The following is a 10,829-nucleotide window of genomic DNA, read 5'->3' on the forward strand; positions in this document are numbered from 1 at the left end:
TCTACAGTAGAAAGGGAGGATGTAGAGAGACTGATGAGGTGTATAATGAAGAGAAAAACTGAATTAGACAGGAGCCAGACTGATTTTACAGACAGCAGTGCAATTTAACTACTCACACAAAGGGAATTTCCATTTTCAGCATCTTTATTTGTCTAGTCTGCTACATTTCAGAGGGAAATATATCCACTAAATACTTTAAAATTACCTTTTACATTAAAACATGATCAGTTTATAAAAAAGCATTGTTACAGACTAACAGTACATGAAGTAACAAAAATGAGCCCCACCTCAACCGGCTACAACATTAACATGTTTCTTACACATTTATGCATCAGTATTGGTAATACAATGATATTATGCACAACAATATAACTCATACAGGGGCCATAAGCTGCATAATGAGTACTTCTACTTTTGATACTTTGACTACATGTTGCTGATAGTACTTCTCTACTTTAACTTCAGTATAATTATGAGTGCAAGACAAAAGTATTATTCTACTGTGAGCACTTCACCACTGGGGACGGAGGAAAAGCATATTTCACTTTAGATGAATTGAGGATATGGTCTTTGAAATGATAACTAATACAAAAAACCCAACTTAGAAAACAAAGAATGTACACATTCAAAAGAGCAGAAAGTTCAGTTCAGTTCAGCAGTAAACACAGGACAGAAAGAGAAAGAAGTCCACGTATTTCTTGAATTATTAAACTTAATTTTAGTAAATCATTAGGAATTAACTGCAGTTGTGTAGACAAAAATGAAAAATTTGAATTACCCGTAATAAATATGACCAAAGCTGCTTTGCCTTGAGCTATTTACTTAAAGCTGCCCTAATCAATATGACAGTAGGTCAAGTGACCTAGTTTTGCAAGTGGTTGCTCATAGTAACAAACCAACAGCAGTTTATCAGCCGACTCTGCATTTCCCATCACGTCTACAGAGCGTTTTAACACCTTTCAGCTAATTGTTTTTGGTTTCACAGCCTGCAGCTATACTGTTTTGGTTTTGTCTCACCATTCTCATCAACCACTTTGTTTCCAGCTACAGCAGGAAGCTGTTTACAGCAAAAAAAAAAAACTCACAGTTCCAGCACCAAACAGCAGACAGACAAAGTTAGCTGGTGAACAAAGCGGAGCATTTAGCAGCTAAACAGCCAAATATTTTTTTTCTCAGGAGATGAGGGTGAACAAAACAGAGCTGAAAGGAGAGTGAACATTGGACTTGAAGTTAATATGGTGGTAATGTCAATAAAAGCTTGTTGGGCAACCCCCAAAAGTGGCCAAAAGCAATCTATTAAACTATTAAACTATCAAACTCATACAGGATGTACAGTATTAATCTTTTAAAAGCAATAACATCCAAAATTTTTATTCTCAAAATGAGAATGAGTGTTAGAATTTTAGAAAAACTGTGACAAACTCTACTTAAACCTTTTTCTTTAATGATCTGTGTGCTCTTGGACTGGTAAGTAGCCTAGCAACATACATAGCATTATAAAAAACTAGTAGCGTCTCTTCTAACATGGATTATATCTACTGTATGGACATTCTCATAGTCATTCTCTGATCAATAAACTACATATCTGACACACTGCACACAGACGGATGGACACACCCAAACACATCTACTGGTACACACTTTCCTTCAACACCATTACATTCACTTGTTTTATGTAAAAAAAAAAAAAAACAGCTACAGCACATTTGTATAAAATAGATTACATCCTACAAATCATTACAAAGTGGTAATTAATAATACTAAAATGGAAATCAAAAAGTGCTTTTACAGTATCATTTGAGTTGTATAAAAATCTGTATATATTTACAGGTGACATTTACAGTGGTAGTGGTTTCTGTGTGGTCACAATTCAGTCGTCTCATCTCACAGGTAAGTATCACAAGCGAGGGTCAAAGGGTCGAGTGCACAAGCTGCTTACACAACACTCAAGCCAAGCCCGTATCACTTTCAGTTCCCTCAGTCTTCCTTTCTCTCGGTTCATTTGTTTTCTCTTTTGGGCCACATTCAGTATCACACAATCTCTACTGTCCCCTTCGCTCTCTCAGACTCTGTCCAAATACTGAGGTATGTGGTTTGACTTCACAGGAAATGGTCTCACATTGTTCAAATCTCTTGTCTATCCATGCAAGACTACAGGCAGGTGGATGTTGGTCCATGCTGGCAGGGGTTGGTGGATATGACCTTTAACAGACAGTATGATGGGGTGACAAGGGGCTGTCCAAAGTTGGAGTAGGAGACAGATCTGAGCTGGAGCTTTTAAACATGGACGAGATGTGGAAGGCCTGAGGGACATAGAGACAAACAAACGCCCACCTTAAGACTTAAACAGAGATGTGGACATGCACTCATGCACAAAAAGTAGAAAGCAAGGTATACTGACCACCCAGTAAGCAGTGAAGGCTCCCTGTATGTAACCAGTTAGCACGTCGGACGGGTGGTGCCTGTAGTCTGAGATGCGGGTCAGACCTGTGTAGACTGCCAGCAGAACCAGGAAGAACTGGATCGCAGGCCTCAGCAGCCGAGCCCCACGCCATGTCAACCGCGCCTGCAGGTAAAACTACATGACAGAGACAAACATGGTATTAGTTAATAGATCAAAAGGGTCAGCATCAGTGAAATCATGACTGAGATATTTGCATTCAACCCAATTCATAGAATGATCATTTGAAACATTTAAAGGGGACATATCATGCACATTTCCAGGTCTATATTTTTAATCTGGGGCTCTACTGGAATATCTTTGATATGCATACATGTTCAAAAAACTCCTTGTTTATCTTACACTGGCCCTTTATGCAGTCCCTCAGTTCTGAGCCTCTAAGGCCGTTTTAGCTAGTGTCTCTTTAAAGCCCCCCTCCCAAGGAGCCCATTCTGTTCTGATTGGCCAGCTCCAGAGGCCACATAAATAAACAGTAGTGGTCAGATTTTGCTCCTTTTTCTTGTTCTTTATTCGAAATGTAAACTTCTCAAATACATCTGTACATGTTCAAGCCCGAATCTGAAATATGCCACAGTAGCCCAGAACAGACAAACCAAACACTGGCTCTAGAGAGGGCCTTTCACGTTTTTTGCAAGTTTTGCGGCCACCGTAGGTTCTCCTACATGTTTGGAAGGGGAAAGTGAGGCGTATTCAGTTGGTTGCAATCTGCAACCTCACCGCTAGATGCCACTAAATTCTACACACTGGTCCTTTAAGTAAGACATCTTGTTTTTAGGGTTAGATTTGTTTTAATTTCCTACTGGTGCAAACTTAATATTACTTGCCTGTTTAATTGAGTCATCTCATACTCACAATCAGTTGCTCAGTCTCTCTTTTTTATTAAATACGGTTCTCACTGATAAATTAACTGCAGTCAGTTCAGCCAGTATTAGAATACTGGCTAGTAGACTAGATGTATTAAAAAGTATTAAAACATTATATTATAAAAGCAATAAAATTCAAATATAGACACTATTTCACTCCAAATTCATAAGAATATAAGAAATCTCAAATATGCAGTACTCATTACACTGATTTGTTGTTTTACATCTTCCCTCTCTAGTAACACTGAACATGGCAACATTTGAGAGAAATAATAATGAACAAGCAAACCAAAATTACACACAGGCACACATACGTATACTGTACATATGCTGCATGTACACACACATAGGCTTTGATAAACACATAGAAATGCAGGAGCTTACACACACACAGTCAACAATAGAGGAGAGCAGTGAGGCAGCGACGCAAGGTCACACTCCTCCCACAGCAGAACAAAGCTGTCTCTGTGTGTCCCATTTCTCCTTTCACTCCTTTTCTTTCTCCCCCTCTCCTTTCATTCTCTCACTTTTTGCTGCTTACTGGGCTGATGATGGGTCCCTGTTCCGTTAATTCTCTCTCTGTACTTTACAGAGAGGGGTTAATTGGAAATTGGAGAGGCAGTAACTGGTGTTTGCCAGTGTTTGTTGGATAGATACACAGACAGATAGATAGATAGATACAGTACATCCATACATAGAGGTAATGGTAATATACTCACAGCTAAATAGAGCATTGTGTACATCGCGAAGGACGCGTGACCAGAGAAGAAGGACTTCCTAAAAAATTGGAGATGTATTTAGAATAACAGAACAAAATCACAATACACGGCATGAATACATAAACACACAGACACGCATACACACCTGGCCTCCTCCTCTAACCGGTGGTCGCGCTGGTGGCAGCTCACTGTTGCAACGTAGGTCCCCGGCGTGCAGTTGAGCGACGCGTAGGTGACACCACACACAGATAGGAAGTGTGGCCGCAGCCGGCCAACACTCAGCTTGGCCATGTTGGTCAGCGATTGGCCAACACAGCAGCCGAACAGGAAGCAGCCCAGCTCCTTGTACAGACAGGACACATACAGGTTCCTGACAAAGGCCTTGGAGCTTACGGCGCGGTAACGCACCCGGTAACACTCCCCGAGGGCGATCTGGAAGTGGACACACATAATCAAGCCATTACAAGCTGGAGTCACTTCGACTTTCAACTATATTTGTCCCTGGTGGGCAATTGGTGTTGCAGTAAGACACAGATACAAGAAGATATAATCAGGGGCGGAGGGGGTAGCCAGAGGGTAGGATCTGAAACTGAAGGGGGTGGGCGCTGACTGATAGGATGGATTTAACCTTCTGCACTACCTGTCTGTTGCACAGGTCAGTGAGGTTACTTTGCTGGACACCTAGAATTTTACTGCTGACTTTCACTATTTTGGAAAGAGCAATTTTGGCCTTCCTTGACGCTGAGATTGCCAAACCAGCAGATTACAGAAAATGTTAATACAGACTCAATGTAGGATTTGAAAAAAAAATGAATGTGAACTGACTGACTGCTATGACAGCGTTGATTAGCACTCACTGTAAGGCCGGTGATGATGATGCCACCAGCGATGAGCAGTTCATCCGGTATGGCCTCACTGGGCAGGTAGGGGTAGGTGATGCTGGGATCCCCGCACATGAAGCCCCTTCTGTATGGACTCACTGTCTTCAGCTCACATGCAAAGAAAGGGATGGAAGCTGCAGGGGAGGAGGAGGAGGGAGATGAATGGAATTAGACCAAAAGAGAATTGATGATTTGATATCGCAATAATCCCCACTGGGAGTATGGTATTCCTCTAGAGATGATGTGTGGGAGGAAAAAAGAGGAGTAAAACAGGAGGTTGAGAAAGGGCGATGAAGAAGAGCTGGAGAGGAAACTACAACCTGAAATATGCTTGTCTGCTTTCCCATTTTGTAGCCATGTAATGTTTGGTGTTATCTGTGTGTGCAGACAAGGGCTGCGGATCACAACAAGGGCCAGGTATTACCTGTGGTTCTGTACCAAAACTAAACTTTTACAAATACTTCAAGGAAAACTAAACACGTTTTTCTACAAAATGCTTTTTAGCCACACTAGCAGCGTAGCTAGGGATGGCAATGTTGGTCGGTCAGTGGGTAAGTAATGGTAATAGGGCAGTATTTGATCAAATATCTTATTTTCTTCCCCTAAAGAAGTTGTCATTGGAAAACAAAAAATGTGGACATACTTTCTATGATTTTTGGTTACCTTTTATCTTATATTTGGTAAATGCAAAATGCAAAAAGAAAGAATAACATTAAAAAAAAATTGTAAAAAAACAAATCAAAAACTAGAATACTGCCAAAAACTAGCAAAAATACTCAGACCCTTGACTCTTCATTCCTGTCACACACCAAGAGACACAGAGTACCCCCTTAAACACAGATGAAAGTAATGAGGTCTAAACTTAAAAGGAAAGCAGGAGGGAACAGATGGGAAAACTGACAGGGAATTTGACATGGGGAACTGGAGGAAAGGTCAAACGAAGAGTAGTTTTACAGAAAAATAAATGTGGGAACCCTGACTTTTTCTCTGGAGAACCTAACTGGTTAGACAACTGCTAGGAATGTGAGGGTCACAGCACTGCTCCACAGGGACCAAAGAAACCCATAGAAGCAACAGCAGCTCCCATTTCCTGGCTGAATACAGGCTGAATCCATTGAGACTGGAAATAGAAGAGTAAAGCTCAACAGAGACCCAGTTTGAAGTGCGCATGTGTGTGCCCGTGTGTGTGGTTGCATTTCTGTTGATGAGGAGAGAAAGGGGGGTTGTTTGTGACTTCAGTTCAACTCTTCCCTGCAAAACAAAGAGCGAATGCCGCAGCGGACCAGAGCCAGAACCAGCCTCACACTGTCTCTGTTTGTCTCTCTCCCTCTCTCTCTCTCTCCCACTCTGTGTGTATGTGTGTGCGTGCGTGTCTTGCATGCCTGCACACACACAGTGAAGAGAGAGACTTCTTGAAGGGCTCCCTTCCCTCTGCACATGTCCAATCAGTTGTTAATGTAGACTACCTCTCCATCCAGCTTTTTCCAATTAGCCAGCATTACATAACCCCCCTCCTGTCACATATGAGGACCATGGGAGGGAGGGTCAACCATTACACACACAAACAAACACACACACATACACACACAGTACTCATGGATCGTGCATTTATTTATTTATACCAAATACAATTCCCCCCGGCCTGGCTCTACCCTGAGAACCGGAGGTTGTCATGGAAACTGTAGAATTCCCTGGGCAATGCACGAACCAGCTGGCACGGAGAGCTCGAGAGCGCGCATGAGTGGAGAAAGAGAGCCAGAGATACATGCAGATGGAGAGAGAGAGAGAGAGAAAAAACTTGAAAAACTTTCTTTTTTCCTTTTTTTTTCTTTCTTTTTTCTGATGTTACTGTAATTTGCTGCTCATATTTTGCAGGCCCACATGCCTGATCATCATCCTGAATGTATCTCCTGACTGTCTGTGTTGACTAAATAAAAAGGAATGGAAACAAAGCAGAACAGAGCTCAACGTGCAAGAAGTTAACCCTCACCAGAGAGACCCTGAATAGGAAGGAACATGTTTGTAGAGGATCTCACCTGTTATCTAGTTAAACTGGTATTATTTGAAAAAATAAAGGGCTGCAATTAATGATCATTGTCAGTTAATCTGCCAATGATTTTTTTCAATTAATCGATTGATTGTTTGACCCATAAAATGTAAAACAACAGTGAGAAATGCCCCTCACTTTACTATCACGTTAGACAAAGAAAAGCAGCAAATCCTTACAATTGAGAAGTTGGAACTAGAGAATAATAAGTATTTTTGCTTTTAAAAAAATACCCAATATCTATATTTAATATCTGTCAATCGACTAATCAATTAATTGATTCTTCATTTGAGTGCAAAAAGTGTCAGAGTTTCTTTTCAGGGCTGAATAAGCATCAGTTGCCCTTCAGCTATTACACCACAAGACCTCAAATTTGACACCTTTAATCCACACTAAAAATGTAAACTTCACTGTCAGCCTGTGAATTTATTGCAGGACTACTTTGTTGGATATTTTACAGGTGCTTGAAGTCCACTCCACGCTTCAGTAAAGTATGATTACTCTCTACACAACAATGCATTAAACAGCTGAAATAACAGTAGTAAGTATTTTTGATTTGGATATTTACCGAGGAAGAGGCACAGCAGGTCTAAACCGACCAGAAGCTTTCTTTTGGATAAAGCCGGTCCAGTTATCTCTATGAGTTTCTTTCCAGTGCCGTTCTCCATCCCCATCCCTGCTGCGGCCAGGCTGCTCTTGTTGTCCGTCAATTTGAGCTGGAGGTCCGCGCTGGAGACAACCACACCGGCGGTCTGCGGTCCAAATTTATCCAACATGACGTTTGTCTGCGGGTGGAAGATCGGAGAAAAGAACTTGTTGGCATCAGAAACTTTGAAGCGCCCAAGTAGTTGAGTCGTGGAGTAGTTCTACTCATGTGCAAAGCTGCGGAGAGACTGGAGGAACATTCACAAGTTACCACAGTATTTAATGTGCTCCCCGCTGCACGCGTTGCTCACGGTCAAAGTGAGGTGTCTTTTTCACGCATATTAAGTGTCATCACACTGTCTGCAGGACTTGTCCTGACAGGTGGCAGAGGTTCCGTCACCTTGAAGAAATGCGCCACGGTGAAGCGGAAAGCTCCAAACTGGTTGCGAAACTGACAATTAGGGATAAGATCTCTCTCTCTCTCTCTCTCTCTCTCTCTCTCTCTCTCTCTCTCTCTCTCTCTCTCTCTCTCTCTCTTTCTTTCTCTCTCTCCCTCCGCCTATCAAATTATTTGATCAAGGTGTAGGCTATCAAATGCATCATCAGCCATGTGTCATAGTGAGGATGGATGCCAATCGGGAGGCATTTCCAGTCACTGTGATTCACTGAACACAGTGAAGCATGTATGAACCAGCGTCTGATTAGTTTCCATAGGCTTTATCTGTAAATCTACATACCGACCTTTTTAACTTCCACCCTTGCTGTCTTTGGAGCAGCTGCTAAACAATTTGCACAACCCATCTGGTTGTGGTACTACTTTCTAATACCGTAAGGCACCCTTTATAACAGCTTATTACTGGTTGCTAAAAAATTACCAATATAGATCCGTTATAAGCATTTACAAAAACAAATTTAAGGTTGCCAGGTTGTGAAAAACCCATTTGGCCAGTGCTTTCTCAAGTTATAAATGTTGGTAATAGATGCTAAATAAGTTGTTAATAAATAAGAGAGAGTAAAAGGGATTTTTTTTACAACCAATTCCCACCTTGTTCTTAAAAAAATAATAATTTAAATAATTTATTAACCATTCAAGGAATAGTTTTTGGAAATAGGCTTATTCACTTTCTTGCAAGAGTAAATGAGGAGATCAATACCACTCTCATGTCTGTACGATAAATATGAGGCTATACAGCAAGCAGCCTGTTAGCTTAGCTTAGCACAAAGGATGCAAATCAGAATCAGAAACAGGTTTATTGCCAAGTAGGTTTACACATACAAGGAATTTGCCTTGGTGTTGTCGTGCGTAACAGTCAAAAAAAAGAAGGTAAAGAGAAAAAATACCACTTCCACGAAAGATAAATGATATAACTATATAAATAAAAATTTTACAATTAAAATGTGAGATATAAATATAGTAAAAATATATTCTAAGTGAGAAGAGCTGTGGAATTGTACAAGATATGGACCGGGAATGTGTAAAAGTTCACAGTATGAAACAGTAAAATCAGTCAAATGTAAAATTACAAATAATTGCTTTAATCTAACACGCCGTTGTTCAATGTGATGGTTTCACAGGTGTGCAGATGATGAAATTGTAAGATAATATAACGTGTCATGTTGATGGGAGGGATAGAGTCCGTGTCAGTGGGGGGCCTTGTTGATGAGGCAGCTGCAGTTGAGAAGAAACTGTTCTTCTGGTTGGAGGCATGCAGGTCCAGGAGGGTCGGCAGGTTGCAGCTGATCACCTTCTCAGCACAGCAGATGATGCGCTGCAGTCTGTAGTCTTGTCCTTGGCAGTTGCAGCAGCGTACCAGATGGTGATGAAGGAGGTGAGGATGGACTCAGCGATGGTGGTGTAAAAGTGTACCATTACTGACTTTGGCAGGTTGAACTTCTTCAGATGCTGCAGGAAGTGGGAATCCACTGCTCTGCCTTCTTGGTGCTGATGTTCAGCTCCCACTTGAGGACCTGGATGATGATGGTTCCCAGGAAGCAGAAGGACTCTACAGTGTCAACTTGGGAGTCACACAGGGTGATGGGGGCGGGTGGGGCTACGTTCCTTCTGAAATCCACAACCATCTCCAATGTCTTTAGAGCGGCGAGCTCCAAGTTCTTTTGTCTGCACCAATTCACCATATGGTCAACCTCCCGCCTGTCTCATCCCCCCCAGAGATGAGCCCAATGAGGGAGGTGTCTTCTGCGAACTTCAGGAGTTTGATGGACTGATGACTGGTGGTGCAGCTGTTGGTGTACAGGGATAAGAAAAGTGGAGAAATGTCGTAGCCTTGAGGGGAATCGGTGCTGATGGTCTGGGACTCAGAGACATGTTTCCTCAGCTTCACATGCTGCTTCCTGTCAGACAGGAAGTCAATGATCCACCTGCAGGTGGAGTCAGGTACATTCGGCTGGGAGAGCTGGTCCTGTAGGAGAACCGGGATGATCATGTTGAAGGCATGGCTGAAGTCCACAAACAGGATCCTGGTGTAGGTTCCTGAAGAGTCCAGGTGCTGGAAATGAAGGGCTATGTTGGCTGCATCGTCTACAGACCTGTTGACTCTGTAGGAAAACTGCAGGGGGTTCAGGAGTCGGTCTGTGATGGCTTTGAGGTGGGTCAGCAAAGGCCTTCACTACCACAGAGGTCAGTGCGACGTAACTGTAGTCATTAAGGCCTGTGGTTTCCTGTGGGGAAACTGCGAGCTTCACTCTGTCTGATAGTACAATCCTCACAAATTAACAAGTTATATCTCGTTTATTTAATCCTTACAAAAACAGTGTAAAAATGACAAGTTGTTTTTTTTACCCTTGGCTAAGCTATGTGCCAGACTGTTTCTTATCTGGGTGCAGTGACTTCCACTGGTTGCCTGGCAACCATTAATTACAATATAAAAACCTTTTCAAAAGGGCACTTTATTGGAAAGTAGCACCCTGAATCCGAACCAATTTATCTTGCTTGATTTTGATGTTTGCTGCATTATTACTTCATGGTCATGTTGCCATTATTTACTAGTTTTGTGTCCCCCTCAAGTAAATTAGAGCATCAAACTGTCAAGTACAAGTAAGAATTTATACTGGGAATGAAACATGAGTTCATGAATGAAACAAACTTGAAACCGCAGTTAAAAGTTTTATATCAAACTTTTTAGAGCACATTTACATGTATGTATGTGCATACTAATGGTGTGTACAATAAGGCGGCATTACAGTCCATCCAAC

At 41.7% G+C, this 10,829-nt stretch overlaps 1 protein-coding gene across 1 annotated transcript; it reads right to left on the reverse strand.

Annotated features, from left to right (window-relative positions):
* Nucleotides 1-132: 132 nt before the first annotated feature.
* LOC122979617 (phospholipid phosphatase 3-like) lies at nucleotides 133-8,072 on the reverse strand. Its single transcript, XM_044347210.1, has 7 exons — nucleotides 7,888-8,072; nucleotides 7,540-7,756; nucleotides 4,901-5,058; nucleotides 4,189-4,475; nucleotides 4,044-4,101; nucleotides 2,402-2,578; nucleotides 133-2,303 (listed from the first exon to the last, which is right to left on the reverse strand). Exons 2-7 carry the CDS (start codon nucleotides 7,745-7,747, stop codon nucleotides 2,205-2,207), a joined length of 987 nt encoding a protein of 328 aa, XP_044203145.1. The 5' UTR covers nucleotides 7,748-7,756; nucleotides 7,888-8,072; the 3' UTR covers nucleotides 133-2,204.
* Nucleotides 8,073-10,829: the final 2,757 nt, after the last annotated feature.

Source organism: Thunnus albacares, chromosome 3 (genome assembly GCF_914725855.1).
Source record: "Thunnus albacares chromosome 3, fThuAlb1.1, whole genome shotgun sequence".
In the NCBI taxonomy this organism is placed as follows: domain Eukaryota; kingdom Metazoa; phylum Chordata; class Actinopteri; order Scombriformes; family Scombridae; genus Thunnus; species Thunnus albacares.

Bases quoted from the DNA above. Each gene is read 5' to 3' on its own strand.
- LOC122979617 (XM_044347210.1), bottom strand. From the start codon at position 7,747: ATGTTGGATAAATTTGGACCGCAGACCGCCGGTGTGGTTGTCTCCAGC. The intron at 4,102-4,188 runs GTGTGTATGCGT...CCAATTTTTTAG, and splicing joins CGGTTAGAGGAGGAGGCCAG to GAAGTCCTTCTTCTCTGGTC. The intron at 2,579-4,043 runs GTGAGTATATTA...TCTGTCATGTAG, and splicing joins ACACAATGCTCTATTTAGCT to TTTTACCTGCAGGCGCGGTT.